Genomic DNA, 16,983 nt, shown 5'->3' on the forward strand with positions numbered 1-16,983 from the left:
AGTTGCTGCTGATTAGCTATGTGCGTTAATGAGCACTTGAACAGATGTCCCTAACAAAGTGACCAGTGAGTCTAAATTTCTAAAGTGTTGTCCTGATCATCTTTCCCTGAGGATTCAGGGTTTTTTAAAATTTATGTGAGCTATAGATCATTAAAATCTCTGATGGTAGTTGGTGACGCGTGAAAGGTGAACAGTGACATATTGCTCAATAAAATCATATATATGCTTTTTGGCCACTCACATTTAGGATGAGATAATGAGACACTAAAAGTGTCTAAGTGTAACGGTATTATAGGCTTATAGCTGTTAAGAGATAGAGATAGAGAGATGGAGATTATCTCACATTTTTGAGCTTTTAAATCAATGCTCGCCTTATGATCAAATAAGCTTAAAGTTTCTGTAATATTAATCTGCTTCTGTCTTTCACACACACACACACACACACACACACACACACACACACACACACACGCGTATGTATATATATATAGATATATATATATAGATATCCATATAAAGACTAGGAAACGAAATGACCTTTTCTAAAAATCTGCTCTACGTGATTTGATTCCGAGCTCAAAATTTTGTGACACTTGGATGTCTAAACTCGCCAGCTACATTAATATTTTATAAAAGTCACTTGTGCAGCCAGAAATCAACATAAAAATTGTTCTGAGACTGGACAATGGCTTTTTTTTCAGTGAATTAATTGGTCCTCCGTGGATATTGCCAGTGTGAAACCCCAAATCCCCAAATACCTTCTGCAGCTGGAACGATTCACAAAGGTCATGTTTTAGAAGCTATTGAAGTCCAAGATACTGCAGTCACGCTCAGGCATGTACTCGGACGTTTTTTGGCACCAAAAAGCATCTCTGCCTGCTGGTTGCTTTCATTCATGAAAATGCTTCATCTCATCTTCCCACGCACATTCCCATGCACATTTCTTAGGAATACTGTGCTGGCTTATTATTTCGATCATTTCATTATAAAGTTTCTTTTTCATAAAAAAAATAGCTGTTATGTAATTACAGTGACACATACTTTTCTTCAGGTTACCTGATAAAAAATTAAAATTATTACACAACCACTTTATGTGTGACCATTTACTGAAAAAATGAAAAGATTGAAACATTTTAAAGACATAATTCACGATGCCATGTCATCCATACAGTATACGTTATAATGCCTTCGGGCTTGTGCTAAAACCTGGTGTCAACAGCAAACCATGCAAAGAAGGATAACAGAAAACATGTAGAGGGAAAAAGAGATAGTACATTTAAAATAAATCAAACGGTATACAGGAAGGGAAGATGGAAAAAAAAAAAGAATCCAGTGGATATAGAGAAGGTGGTGAGATAAAGAGAGAGAGAGATTATGTGGGTGTCAGATATATTATTGAGGCTGGGCTAAGGGAAGTGGGAGACATGAGAGCATTGGCTGGTCTGTGCTGATGTAACCGTGATCACCACAGGTATAAAAACATACATTTACTGCATAGCTACAGTAAATGTATGCAAAAACACTGTCGTCAGTAAGCAAGTGTGTGGGTATGAATAGAAAGGCTACCCCACACAGCTACCTGAGAAGAATGGAAGAGCCAAAGATAAATGTGTCCCGTTTTCTGCGCTGGTTAGTACACAAACAAATAGATTCCCTCTCTCTGTCTCTCTCTCTTTAGTTTTTTTTTATTTTGTTGTTTTCTTGTTTTTTGAGGGCTACATTTGGAATGACAACCTTTCTTGAAAAACATATAAAGCGGAGCCAGTTTGTGTTTTACTGTTGCAGAACAAGATTTCAGAGGACAAGGCCAGAAAAGCTGTTTATAACACAAGAGGAGGATAAAGCGATTTTATATTTGAAGACAAACAAGCCACTTTTCATTGTAATGTGTTCCCGGCAGCATCTTAATGGGAAAGCCTGACAAGCATTTTGTTCGCATTCATCACATCTTTTCAACAGTATTTATTGCAAAAAGCAGGTTACCGTTTTTTTTAAATGTGCATCCAAATAGTTTTTTTTTAGTTCTTAGTTATATAAAGTGTATTAAAACATCACGAGACAATGGAAGACAACCTCTGATCACTCGATGCTTGCCAAGACCTAAGATTTCAAATGTTACTTAATGTATGATTATTTATAAACTGGTTTTCATATATCAAAGATTTTCTTATCGCAGTGATTTGGAATTTGTTATTTTGATGTTTTCCAGTTCACAGCAATTTCTTGCAGTTGATCCGACCATGTGAAGATCAGATCTATGCCAAAGCATCAGATCAAATCCTGTTAATCCAATGATAATCGTTCAGGATGTGCTTTGCTGTTTTCACAGCTTTTTCTCCCGCAGCAAAGAGCTGCTTTTTTTTTCTTATACCGTGATTTTGACTCTCTTTTTTTCTCTCTTTTGTTTTCTTACTTTTGTTGCAGGTGGAGAGGTGCCTTACACCACCCTAGCTACAAGGATGATGATGGGGGTTTGGTGGATGTTTGCTCTAATTGTCATATCCTCATATACTGCCAATCTAGCAGCTTTCCTCACAATCACGCGTATAGAGAATTCTATACAGTAAGTATTCAACAAATTTTTTTCACCTACTGTTTTTAGTGGTAGCTACCATACTGACTGATATATTGATTTAAATGTTTTCAAGTAAAAACTGCCACCTTTATTGTATCCTTATTGTTGTCATATTTAGGTATATTTAAACCTATGGAGTTAAATGATTCTCAAAAGAGTTACAAATGTGTATTGAACATTTTGTGTGTGATTTTGGGTATACACAATTGCATACTCCAGTCCAAACATAGAGCAGTTTGAACACATACAACCCAAATGCATAGGGCTAAAACCTGCATAAATACGGATCATTTACACGCTAATCTGTAAGTCCATCTTCACAAATCTTTTCATTTTCACTTTCAAAAAGGTTCCCGTGCAACTGTCTAAAGATAGTTGTGACTTTCTGTTCATTCAAATATCGGGAAATACGTGTGCACCAGTCACCTGATCATCATGCCACATGTGCTCGCAGGGTGCTGGGGTTTTGAGACTCTTTTCACACTATCAGTTTGGTACAGATGCACAAATGTGAAACATCTGTTTTCCTTGAAATAACCCAGGAATACAAAGGAGGCTTGAATGTCCTAGTTTTCCACTAGCACTTGAACTCAGCTTAGATTTGTGGATCTGTGCCAAGCTGGCAGTATGCAAAGACTAAGAGCCTCAAAACCCCAGAGCACATGTGTTGTGATTTGTGCATATCAGGCGACTGGTGCGCACATATTTGATTTATCTGTAAGTGAGCGAAAAGAAAGTTGCAAATATTTTTAGATATTTTCATGCACGGGAAGCTTTTTAAAAGTGAAAGTGGTCAGACTGGTTACATGGAAAACTTGAGCTTGAAAATATTGTGTTGTAAATGATCGCTGTTTGTTCAGGTTTCGACACGAGAATTTTTAAAATAATGTTCAAATTGCTTTGTATCCATGTGTAGATTGGCGCATGCGTTTGTAAGTACTCAGAGTTACACACAGATGAATTGTTTTACACATTTATAAATCTGGTTTATGCCTGTGGATCATATCATACACATTTGTAACCTCTTTAAGACTCATTTAACTCTATTTAAAACTGCACAGCACATCTAAATAGATGCATAACCTCTGTACTGCAAAGAAAGATGAGCCCAAGGCAAAAACTACATATATACATATAGTGCATTTGTATAAATGTGTGCTTTCAGTTATGATTGCACGACACCACGAACACATCTTTCTGTATAAGTATACAAGTATACATGACAAATCGTGCCTAACACACAGACACACACTGCATGCACCTTCAGTGTGCTGAAACCCGGCAACACACAAGCATGCATGCGCATGCAGATTGCTTACACACACGCGCAGTTAATTCTTTACCCTTTCTTTTCTCAAGCTCAGTCCTCCATTATATTATCTGTCTCACATATGTGTGTGTTTGTGTGTCCGTGTGTGTTCTACTGATCAAGGTAGGAAGAAAAAATGGCAAAGAGAGTTAGTGAAACAGTCAAAGTATGTTGAAATTGTTTTTAAAAGTGTTTTTGCAATCTATTTTTTATTTTTTTTGCCTAGGTATCAAGGCAACTAGAAAAGCTGCCTACGTTCAATGCACACACACACAAACACGCACACACACAGACATTTCCTGAAGCGCTGTGCCCTCTGTTTATCTATCCTTGTGATAATATGTTTAGCTGCTTCTCTCCTGGTGGCACTAGGAAACGCTCATCTCTCATTGGACTAATCAGCATGCCGAAGCATCCGCTATGCCCGGCAGTGCCACAGTTAATTGTGCTTGGCTTTGGAATAAACAACATTTATTTCTCTAAATCTCACAACTATCTGTTTCTTAATTTGGTTCTGTCAGTTTGTCTCTCTGTCATTCTCTTTTATGTGTTTAGAAGACCTTTCCTTTAGTTTACTTTGGTCACACTGCGCCCCTCATTCATGCTGTTGTTTTTTCTTCTTTGTTCTACGTCCTTCCGCCCAGCCTCTTGTAAAATGTGTCAATCTATAGTTTCTTTCTTTCTTTCTTTTGTCTGTCCTCAATTGCTTTTTGTTTGTTTGTTTTTCACTTTGCTGTCATTAATGAGTGGCTCTCAGTTTGCTGCCTCATTCAGCATACATTGAGCTAATTAAGGATTTCCATAAATTTTAATGCATTATCTTTAGTGTGTTGACTCTTCTTGGGTCATTAGTGTCATAATTACCAACTAAACAGCAGCACCCACATGGCCCAAGGCCTCCAAAGATGGGTTTTGGGGATAAGTGGTGAGATGGAACATTCCTAAAATAAACTGAGAGTAATTGTAAAGTGTAACAAAATCTCAATGGAGAGATGAGAAATGTAGCCATGCAGAAAAAAATAGCAGTCTGTGATGTTGTGATTAGCATGCACTTTTATCTGATAATCCTTGATTAACATATTATGCAGATAGAATTAGATTGAATGCATTTGTGTGATTGAGAGAGCGAATTAGTTAGTATGGAAAAGAGCAAAAGAGCGCACACATGGGCAAGAAAGGAAGAGAAGGTCGGGGGAAGAATGGGGGCATTCATCTCCTTAGTGTCTCCTATCAGGACAGACAGGATTTTTAAGTATTAATGCCCTTGTTTCATCCTGAAAATGAAATAACAAGTGAACGCTCAGAACTCTCTCTGGACTATTTCACGCTTGGATGTTTTCCCTCAATTTCAGTGTGAATCCTTTAGGAAAACAGTGAGAGATGGCAGTGGAGAGTAGCAAAGAGAGGGTGCTAGAGAGGAATGTACGAAGGGAGAGACAAAAGGGGAATAAGCATTATAAAGTGGAAATGAAGAGCGCAAGTGCGTGGAAGGAAAGATGAGATGGAGGAAACGGGAGTAAAGAGGCAAAGGTTAGAGATGGAGAAGGAAACAGAGAGAAGAGGAGCGGAAGGAAGCATGGTGAAGGGTTTTGGTAGTGGTGATGAGTCAGAATGGGGAATTTATTTTTCAGGGGTAAAAGTGACGTGAGAGACAGCAGAGCGAACAGAGAGAATAGATGGAGCGGAAGAATTGGTTAGGCTGGGAAGACTAAAAGATGGATGGAGTGTTTGAGGATAAAGCGCTTCTTTCCTGGCCCAACCTCGTACAGGAGGAGACATATTTTATGGTTGATAAAGATTGCCAATAAAGTCAATCAGGTCATTTCACACTTGCTTGTGTGAATATGTCTGCTGGCTTTATAGTTACAGGTGACTCTTTGGTGGCTGTTGCATTCTTAGTAATCAGATAAAGCAGATCATTGTCCACTGGCAGATATTGATTACGTAAAGCTTAAGTAAGAAATGCATGATATGAAATCTGATTTGATCTGCTGTGACTTGGCTTGTACGTTCATTCTGCTTCTGACATCGGTGTCCCTGAAAAATGAACAGGAATACAAAATATTGCATGCTGCACCAGCACTTCAATGATATTGATGATCTGATGAAAACATAGAGACTGAAATGGCCACACAGATCAAAAGAACTTCTGGGATTTTTAAATTATGAAACAATAACGATTTTCAATTTAGCTAACCAAATGTGCCACAGCTGGAACCACTGCCACTTCAGCTGACTTCAGTCCGAGTATCGATTGCCTATTCCCGTGTACAGTATAGTTAGCGGTTAATGTGTTTCTGATAAAGGCTTCTACATTTACAGATTCAGTCTCCTACAAAACTGTGTAGCCACGATCATCTATGTCCTTTCAAGTTCATTTAGGCCAAATTAGCACCAAAATTAGAGTTTTTGGAGCTGATGATCTTTATTGACAGAAGCTTTTAGCAAAGGTGACCAGGTGACCAAATATGCAGAAACAAAGCTATGCACACAGGAATTATTCCTGCACATATTCAGATTAACCTGCTATTAAAAGGGCCCCTCTCTAGCTATTCAGTCTTTAAATCATTCTCTCACCCCGACACACAGACACACACACACACACACACACACATATTCGCTATTTGTCACACAAAACATTCAGCTGCTGTTCACTCCATTTACTTGCTCATTGAGCTGCTTAGGGGTAATATAATTGGTTGCAAAATGAGCTAGCATACACAGGACAGGAACACAATTTTGTGGACACACAGATCCACAGACACACACACAGAAATTAATTTCACATAAAACACTCACAGAAAGACAGTTAAACACATAATGCATATGGGCATTTTTCCATGAGACACCCACACAATAGTAAAAGAATTTGAGGAATTTAATAGTGTTTAAAGAAAAAAATACATTAAAATAAGAGTTATAGATACTTCTTACGTTTACAGATTTTGGTTTGACCACTATGCTTTCATCTAATTTTTTAAAAGTAGTCTTCATGAATAGATCTCCCAGCTTCTTTAATGACTGTCCAAAACTCTTCTTTGAATGTTGGCTGCTTTTTGATCCGTTCTCTGTTAATGTCATCACACACAGCCACCCTTCCACTCAAACCATAACTCAAGAAGTAAGTCACGTAGGATTTTGAAGTTGATATGAAAAGTGTATATACTAAAAATCTTGTATGACTTTGAATCTCAGTGACCTTGACCTCGAGGTCAAATTCTTTGAAAATATTCTGAATGTGATAACTTGAGAACAAGGTGGCATAGGATTTTGAAATCTATACCATAGGTGTATCTACTAGGAGGCTGAGGGGTACCACTGGCCGCCGCCAGTATTTTTAGACTTTGTGAACCACACAATTACACACATTTTCAGTTTTAAGGTTTTGTGTTTTCCTTGCCTTGTCAATCGTGGAAATATATGCAGTGGTTGTTCAAAAAAGGGTAAATCATATGAGATCTGTATTTTCTTTAAACATACATTTCAGTTGTATGCTGGATACTATCCTTGCGATGTTTCATTATTAATCAAAATAGTCAGTGAAACCAACACAAACCATTTTTATCTGTTTTTGGGGGGTTTCTTCCAAATGAAATTTGGTCTAATGTAATGCAGAGCTAATGCATGATTCTTTCTCTCTGTCTCCTGCACACGCACCATTAAAGAACAAGCTTAGAGTTACTATGCAGTGAAAGCAATTCACAAAGGGGGAATCCCGGTCAAAGAGTGTGCTGACAGGCGTGCATATTCACGGGGGAGCGGTGGGGAGGGGAGATTATTTAGGCCAAAGATTAATTGGCGGAAATAAAAGATTCATGTTCATGGCAAAGTTCATTAAAATCTTCAAAGGATTTTTTCTTTCTTTAGAATGGGTCACCGAGATATTTAAGGAGGGCTGGAGCCAAGGGGGAAGCGTAAGAGCTGTCCCTTCCATATTATGTCACACGTGTGCGTGTCTGTGTGGGTGTGTATTTATCAAAATGAACAGTGTAGTAATATTGCAAGCAGTAGCTACTTATATTTGTGCCCATTGTAAGTCTGCTTCGTGGGTGTACTGTATTACAACTGAATTAATGAAGTAAGATAATATATACTTGTTGTTCTTCATTAAGCAGGACATGTTGAGTGTTTTTGTGTGCATGTTTTGTTTCCCAAACGTTTGTCTCTCAAATCCATGGGTGGTATGTAGCAAACAAACAGTAATTAGTTTTCGTAATGGTTCTCCATTACATTTCTCAGCGGCCAAACTCTTTGAAAGGAAACCCAAGCACCGTTGCGTTATAATTAACAATAGCTTGTGTATTCCCCCAGAGGTGACAATTTATGGGTGAGAGGTGGAACGAAGGAGAAAGGAAGAGAAACTTGTATGTGTGTTTGTGTTTTTCAGTTCTTTATGAGTGTTTCCATTTTCTTGGTGTAGTTCTAGAAATCTTGAGTATGTGGTTATCCTAGCCATCTTATTAGTGCTACTGTTGAAACTGGTTTCCAGCCACATCTTTTCATACCCATTTGTCGTGGCCAGTTTCCTTTTTTAAAATAAATCCTGAATGTCAATTAAATGTTGCTGCCAACTCCTGCTTTTGGTCCTTAGAAAAATTAATGGCTAGGTGAGTGTCTGAACCACAGTACAGCTGGCCACTCCGTTTATACTCAATTTGTACCATCCAAAATCCCCCCTTTCCAGCCCCTCTTAGGTATCACGGGGAATTACTAAGACAGCAACAAAAGACTGATTATTCACCATGTCCTGTAGAGCCAAGCCCAAAGCTCCAAAGTTAGGATTTCAAGTCAGTGAATGGATAGTTGATTTAGGTGTTTTCTGCTTTCATATAGTTATATGCTTTGTAATAGGTGTTTCATGTTAGGCTGATTCCATCATAAGTGTACCGTATGTGTAAAAGTGCAGACTGAGCTGTGTAGTAATCTTGTACTGTGAAGTGAGTGAATAGAAAGCTGAAACGAGTGTTTTGCTAAAGTGCAGTTAACCTGGGGTCTGATCGTTTCTGTGATTTTAATACCACCGTCATTTGGAAAAGCATTTTACAAAAGAATTACCCAGAAAGTATCAAATGAAATCGTAGTGTCTGCTATTATTACGAGCACTAGTAGAACAAGAGTGATGCTGTTAAAAAGTACTACATCTACAGTCAGCAAGGATCAAATGTGTATCAATACAGGTGAAGGATCTTTCAGGCTCAGCCTTTTTTACAGTTGATAGATGAATGAAGATGATGTGAATATTAACCCTTTTCACCACCTGTGTCTCTGTAGGTCTCTGCAAGACTTATCCAAGCAGACAGAGTTGCCTTACGGTACAGTGTTGGACTCTGCAGTTTATGATCAGGTGCGCTCCAAGGCAATGAACCCCTTTGAAAGGGATCCCATGTACTCCCAAATGTGGCGGATGATTAACCGCACAGGAGGAGGCGATAATAACGTTGAGGAGTCAAAAGAAGGCATTCGCAAGGTACGTCTTTTCATTTTTTATTATTTTTTTTGGTTAATTAAACTTTGGCACAGACAAAATGATTGTGGTTAATGAAATAAACACCGGAGTCGAGTCATTCCCCTGATAGGGTTTGAATGAACAGGACAGGTGGTGGTGGTGCCGGTGGTGTTAAATATCTCTTCTACAATATAAAAAAATAGCAAGGATTAGAGGATTAGGGGGATTTGAGTACTTCTAAATCAGCTTTTACTGTTCACTTTAAAAACATACAGATGGGTGTCAAATTAAAAGAAATGACGTGAGTCCCCTGGTGAAGTGAAGTGGTGAAGTGTGAGAAAAAAAAATAGTGCAAAGTTTTTCTGAGTGTTCGCCTTTGAAACCATTGTCATCATAAAACTATTTTATATTGATGTCAGTGGTACCATCTAGTTCCTTAGTCTCTCTAGGGGGATGGGGGGAGGTCACTGAAGGGTTTTTTTGAGTGTAGAAATGATGTGAATCTGTGATACTGGTATGGCTGTTACCACCTCTCACCGCAAATGAGCACTTGAGATTTTGAATGTTAGACAGCACTCTCCACCACCATCATCAAATCACCAAATGAGGAAATGTGCTTTGGAAGAATAATGCTCATCGGTCCAGCAGAGGTCCAGAAACTTGGAGAATCAATGCCGGGCGGGGGAGTGGAAGCTGCTCTGGATGCACAAAATCTTACTAAAACACATTATATTGGCTTTTCACTTTATTTGTCACCCTTCTGCATTTCATGGTATAGCATCCCTAAAAAACAAAAACTCCTTAGTGTTGTGGCTCAGTCTCTCTCCATGAATCACCTGACATCTTTGCTCTCCAAGAGGGCAAATTTACTTGAAAGCATTGCTGTCCAGCATGTTGTTAAATGTTCAGACTCATCATAAAATTTGTCATGTGACTAAGGCGCACGTCACGCACTGTGCGCATATGTTTTTGGCAGCTGGAGTAGATTTTCACGTTCCAAAGGTTTTCATGCTCCTTTGGCTGCTCGTAAGAAGGAAAGAATTGCAAGTTTTGCTATCGTGTATTTTTAATACAGTGATATTTGTGACCATTCATCTTTAGTGTGCGTATTTTTGATGTATTATGGGTATTGAACAATTTCTATTGTTGGGATGTTGTCTTTTAAAAGTTTCACAGACATTTTCTATCCTTTCCAACATTCACTGTCATTACTATGTTTTTATGTACTTTTATGTATTACCCAGTCATTTTTATCAGGTGCACTAATATGCAGATTAAAGTTTCTTATTTTTTTTCTTACATAAGTTATGCAAATATCAGTGCCCATTCAGCATTTGCTAGTAATGCCTAATTCATAATGCGTAATACAGAGAATTGAAGATGTTTACCGTATGGTCTACAGTGCATCCTTACAAAGCACCGACTCAGCCCTGTTTTGACATGCCGCTCATGTTACAGGGTCATCTGTGTTGATCGGGGATAAATGATGTTAATGATACACAGATAACGTTCGCATGACTAAATACTTAATTCCCTTGGTGATTACCCAGCATCATAAATACCTGACTGCTGCATCTCATTTGCATGCATCCCACTTTCTGTTTGCATCGTGCTTCGCTCTTCCAGAGGGTCCCACTTTCTCCTTTCTCCTTCCAGAATATATTAGACTTAAACCGGAGCCAGCATTAGAAGGAGTGATGAAAGTGGCACACGGTAGTTTTAAAATTATGCATTCAATCCAGTGTCTAATAAGATGGAAGAGTGGAACCATTAACACTTACTAAGAATCATTTTTTGTTGGTCATGTAAACATGTTTACTTAATTATTATTATCCCCAGAAACACAAATAAGGTAGTATTTTATTGTAAAATAGGGTTGTTTGTTGCATCAGCAAAAGTATTTATCACCTTCACTACAAACTTGACACCGACAGCTTGAGAAAACACGTTTACCTAGTGAGCTGACATCTGTGATTCTGGCATAATGGGTTGAGAAATAGTGGCACCAAAGACAAATCACACCTCGAATTTTCTGTAACGATTTTTTAAAGGATTTTAAAATTGTGGTATTTCTGCAGCACATGGGCTACCACAAGCTAGTATGGTACAGAGAGATCATGAATACACATTGTCATTTGATGGCTTTGCTCGGGAGACAGTCCTGTTCACGAACCACGATGAAACCTGTCATTATGGCAACACATAAGATAATAGTGTGCTCTCCCACCACTCTGGATATTTGGTTCACATGAAAACAGCAGGTCATAGCCGTGGCGCTCGCCATTAAGGTCGACAAGACCAAAGTCAAACTCCGATTGGCAGCAGGAAGTTGTGGGAAAAAAAATCTGTTACACCCTGCGTGCGAATCACTGGAATACCACACTTAACAAGAACAACTCGAATGTGAAGTATCACTGCAACTGTACAACCCAGGGGAACACCTGAAACTCCCTATGTGATGCAATTCAGACACAGTGTGCACGCTTTAAATGAGTTCATGGCCAGAGACACTGTCAGACATCATGCTGTTGCGGAAATGTAAAAGTCCAGTTCCCCAACCCAGCAGACTGGGTTGGGGCGACTCATAAATATATATCAAGAAGCAGTTCTTCTGGGCAGTGCTTCAGTAATTATCAGCTGAGACTGAATTTTCCATGATAAGTAAGTCATATGAAAAAAAAAGGGCTGCTTTTCAGAAGCAGCGCAGTGGGAGGAGGCAGGACTGACAAGAGGCAGGACTGGATGAAGGTTTTTGAGAGAGGATCTGCTTTTTCATGGATAAATTCTCTATGACGGGGTGACACCTCCAGAGTGGCAAGCAAGCACTGCAGAGCAGAACTGAGAGCGAATACAGGAAGGAAGCCGATATCCCCTCTGAATATGTCTCTCTTGATTTTATACTTTACTTTATTCTTTCATCCCCTGCTCTGCATTTCCGTTCCTTTCTTCTCACCTGCATCTTTTTTCCCCCTCTTTTTTTTCTTGCACTGCACCACCGAATATTTGGCTGTTAGCGTTCTATCTCTCCATCGCGCCCCGCCTCCCCCACTCTCGACTCCTACCCAAATCTTTCTTTCGTTCTCTGCTTCTCCTTATAATATTTCATTCTGCAACCCCGCTGTCTCTCTGTCTGTCTTTTTTTTTCATCTACTTTGTGTTAAAAGCTACAGGGTGCACTCTAGTGGTTCACTAATGCCTGTCCCTCTCTGCTGACTGCATTGACACAAGCTGATTTTTTTCCCCCTTCTGCTGCAGTGCCACTGACAGTGACACTGCCGCCTTGACTGTGTACGTTTAAGCAAATGAATCAAATTAACGGTTTAATTATTCCTAAATTTGGTGGAACTGGGAAACACTGGATACATCCTCTACATTCTGTACATGCAGAGCTTACCAATCATTGATTTTTCCTTTAGAGAAAACATTTTGTCAATGTGGAGACTTTCAACCTGTTAAGAATTCTTCTCATGCTGACAAATACATTTAGAAGGTAGTAAACAGACGCCTGAAATTATTTATTTTTTAAGCTGGAGGCTAGACGCAAAGCTATAATATTATTAACAGACTCCATGAGTCAGACATTTTTGGTTTTCTGTCTTTGTCTGATTTATTCTGATCCGTTTGTCTTCTTCAATCCCGTCCCTTTTGCTATATTTGATTCCCGTGAGGTTAAGAACTTGATATATTTTCCCCCTCAGTGTCATGCTCTCTCGCTCCCTTCTGTCTCTTCCTGCACTTTCTCTCTGTTTTTTTTCTCCTCTTTCCCAATAAACCTCTTACCCCTCTCCGTCACCGTTGTCTCCTGTGCACTATGGATTTTCTCCCTTTTCAGTTTCGATCCCCCGTGGCAGAATAATATTATATGTCAGAACAGGTCAGTGTCTGGGCTGTCTCTGCTATCACTCACACACAAACGTGCAGCCTACACACACACATAAATGCACATACACAAAGACCTACTCAGATTCAAACACAGATACAAAATTTGCATTTCCCCAAGTAGCATGCTTTACACATGCATTAACACATTTCCCCTCATGCACGCCTTGCATACTTTGATACACAAACACACACCAAGCCAGCCAAGCGCTCCAGGGTGAGGCCTGTCATGGAGTAATATATGTGTCGCTCCCATTTCAGTCAATGATCAAGGCACTCAATAGAGTGAGAGGTGTTGCACCTCTGCCTTGATATCTCATTAACTTTGTGTCACATATGATATCTAAGACCGCTGTGCTCTGTGTCACTGTTTGACATAATGGCATCCTCATTTAAGTCAATGGAGGACTTACTTGTGGTCCCATCTATTTATTATTGCATTGTCTCAAGAGTGAAAGCAAAGTCTTTTTTTGTCTGTCAGTATCAGTTACTTACCCTCTAAATTATATGAAACCCTTACTGACATCGATAATAATAAGATGCGCCGATATTAGCGACGGTAACTGTAGAATCTCGCAACTCCTTAAGCTGGATCACTGAGCATTGTCTTACGTTTTCTTTATATGACTCTATATGGTTAATAAAATGCTCTACTTATGCGACTACAGTTTAAAGCCTCATCTAGTGATTTTTGTTGTTGATAATAATTTCAGCCAATGTGACAGGAGACTGTACCATGAAATGGAAACGTTTTCCACTGAGCGCCGTTTATGTCCTAATACTATAGCACGTACATGCATGCTTGGCATACTCTATCACATTTCACTTGAAGCTCACAAAACTAAAACCTTCAGATTTGCATGTTTATTCACATACGTGCCAATGCCGACACGTACACACACCTGACTCGGTTGAATTAAGTATCCCTGTGTGAATATTTGACAGCTACTCTCTGTCAGGCTTTAAGAGTCTCTGATGACCGCTGAGTGATTTTAGAGTTGAGTGGATTGCCAGTGAGTGATTTTCTGTCTGTATGACTTTCTGCTCCACCATGGGAAGGTACCACTTTAGAAAATGCATCTTTTCCCCTCATGACATTGCCTACTATATATTACCGTTATTCCTAAAAAAAGAAGAGCAGAAAGTATTGAAACTTTCACTGCAACATTATCAACGATAGGCTGGGGAAGGGGGGGCTTCACGGTATAAAGGTCCTGTTCTCCAACAAAGACAGGCAACACTGTGTGAATTCAATATCCTTCCAAACTTACCCTGCAATAAATAATTTTCAAAAGGACGATGAAGGCTTTGGAAAAAAATTTCCCATACTTGTAGCAGCCAATGAAAGCTTGGAAATGGATGGAGAAAAAGAGGTCAGACGAGTGGGCTGAAAGCAGTGAATCTGAAATTAAATGCTTCATACATTATGAATATATTTGGATTATACTATATAGAGGAGCATTTACTTCAGGTAAAGCGCTTTTACATAGCTGCTGTCACTTGTGAAGCCGTCTCTTCACTGAAAAATACCAATTTCTTGGATCTGAATTTCAAATTCTTATTACCTGAAAATGGATCTGACCCACTGAGCTGATAAGGTCACATCAATCAAGAGAAGCATATAATATATAAACATTAATTCACTTTCTATAATCCCTTAGTATACTTTTGTCATGTGGAAGTTTTCTGACCACACAGAATCGTCTTTCATTCCTGGAGACGGGAAATAGAGGTAAAGTGAGTAGGAAAATGATGCAAAGTAAATGGCCCAGCCAGGCTATCAGTGGGGGGACACGTCAAAAATACCTGTGAGCGATGCTATGTAATACTATGCAACGTTTACCAGTGAAGGAAAATTCCTCCACTTATCCTACATATGCTCAACTCCATTGTGCAACAAGCCGTTTTCTGCCACTTAATTTCATCCCATCACCGTCTCCCCATTTAGCATAACGACTCTAGAAATTGTACTAAAAATTATCATCATCTCTTCACCTCTGCTGCATATATCTTGAAACAGGAAGTAAGTATCTGTATAATGTAAGCCTATAAGGTTTCGCCAATTTACCATAATGACTTCAGTGATGATGATAAAGATTATGCCGAGTCCTCATCCAGATAGAGCTGGTGGCAAATCATCCAAGACCTGTTTGGATCCTTCAGCCATCACAGCACTCTAGAGGACAATCGAGACAAAGCAGAGGAGAGATGAAGGGAGGAGTGGAAGATGACATAGATGGCGAATTGGTGCTCGAGGAGTAGGAAGACGGAAATTGGGAAATTTAGGTGGCATGAGGGCGATAAAGGGGGGAGGGAGATGAACTAGTGAAAATTGAGAGAGTGAATGCATGTGGATATGAAGGGACAAGAAAGAAGTGCAAGGAGAGGACTGAAAGGAGGGATGATATAGAGATAGAGAATGAATAGGTAGACAGTGACCTAGACAGAACTGAAGAAAAGGATTAGCCATATGTTGCTAAAACATATCTTTTATTTACTATATTGTTTATTTCTTACAGTTTCACTCTTGCTCTAGCAAGGCCTTAAATGCATACATATATGAGACCAATGATTCTGAGTGCTATGCTCTGAAAGGGTTACAAGCACTTGGAAGGGAAGAACTCCCTTTTAACAGGAAGAAGCATTACCAGCCATGTTTCCAGTTTCTGATTAGTTTCATTTTTAGTGGTTGGTTATTTTTGCTGTTTGCCCTCCATTCAGATTTAAGAACCAAACTCGCTGACAAAATCTGCTCCTTTACAACATAAGCCGTCCACTTGAAGGCTGATGCTTGCCCCATGCATTCAAATGTGAAGCCAAGGAGTCCTTAACAAGTATCTTTTGGAAGTGAGATTCACCGCTATGAAAACCCAAGCGTGTCGCTGCATCAAAGTCAAAGGACACGTTGTTTGTGAGACTCCAGCGACTTTGATAAGACACTGAGAAAGCACAGAGATTCAGAACAGGTTAATCAAAAATCACCCGCCCATTTAAGGTTTATGAGCGCTTGTTCACTGCCTCTCTCTCTCTCTCTTCATTAGTCAGCCATCCAGTGTGAATCAGCGAGGTGGACTGGGGGTGTGTGGGGAGATTATGTTTAAACAGAGGATAACATTGAAGCTCACCCCAGATGCCTCACTTTGTGTGCGTGTGTGAGTGCAGGCACATGTTACTCTTCTCTCAATTTAGAGAGGCCTCTCTAACACCTGTTTACCCTCTCAAATCACGGTTAACATTGTATCTGTAGGCAGCAGTGCTCTCTGAGTCTGTATGTGTTTGTATCAGTGTCACAGTTCTTTAAGGACCTCCTGCCAACCACTCATTGGTCAGGGAGTTGCCAAGGTTACCGAGCAGGGTGGCCCAGCTGTGCTCAGGGTGACAGATCTCTGTGTTTATGATTCCTCTCCCCCTGTGTTTGAGAGAGGTCGACTTTTCATGAACAAAGCTCTCGGGTCCCAAGGTTGCCTACAGCTATGTGACTTGTATCTCTTACACTGCACCCACTAACACAATATTCTCCCTGCGCTTCCTCTTGTCACTCCTTCAATTTTGTTTCTTTCTTCCTCGTGTGCTCTTGGTTCCTCTTTTTGCTGATGTTGTTGAGCTTCTGTAGTCCGGAGTGACACTTGCGGTATTTTTGTGCCTGAGCCAGTGCTCTGACACGGTGCACTTACAAGAGGGGCTGAGGCAAGACCCGTTTCATTAGATTTTTAAAAATTGATGCCATATTTATGTGTTTGTCATGTATTTTATTGGATTTGAATGAAATCTCTG

The 16,983-nt window shown here is 39.6% G+C and overlaps 1 protein-coding gene across 3 annotated transcripts in view; it reads left to right on the forward strand.

Annotated features, from left to right (window-relative positions):
* grid2 (glutamate receptor, ionotropic, delta 2) overlaps positions 1-16,983 on the forward strand; it is a 576,013-nt gene that overhangs the window by 499,968 nt on the left and 59,062 nt on the right. For all 3 annotated transcript variants that reach the window (XR_015131855.1, XM_086314608.1, XM_086314609.1), the window contains exons 12-13: positions 2,425-2,563; positions 9,156-9,351. Coding sequence is in view for 2 of the 3 variants with exons in the window: in XM_086314608.1 (XP_086170734.1) it covers positions 2,425-2,563; positions 9,156-9,351 (335 nt within the window). In the remaining variant the exon portion in view is untranslated. The remainder of the gene's footprint in view (positions 1-2,424; positions 2,564-9,155; positions 9,352-16,983) is intronic.

This window comes from Aulonocara sp. 'chitande type north' Nkhata Bay, linkage group LG12 (assembly GCF_057382095.1).
Source record: "Aulonocara sp. 'chitande type north' Nkhata Bay isolate Kocher_YH1m ecotype deep benthic linkage group LG12, A_spYH_male_GT1.1, whole genome shotgun sequence".
Taxonomy (NCBI): Eukaryota; Metazoa; Chordata; class Actinopteri; order Cichliformes; family Cichlidae; genus Aulonocara; species Aulonocara sp. 'chitande type north' Nkhata Bay.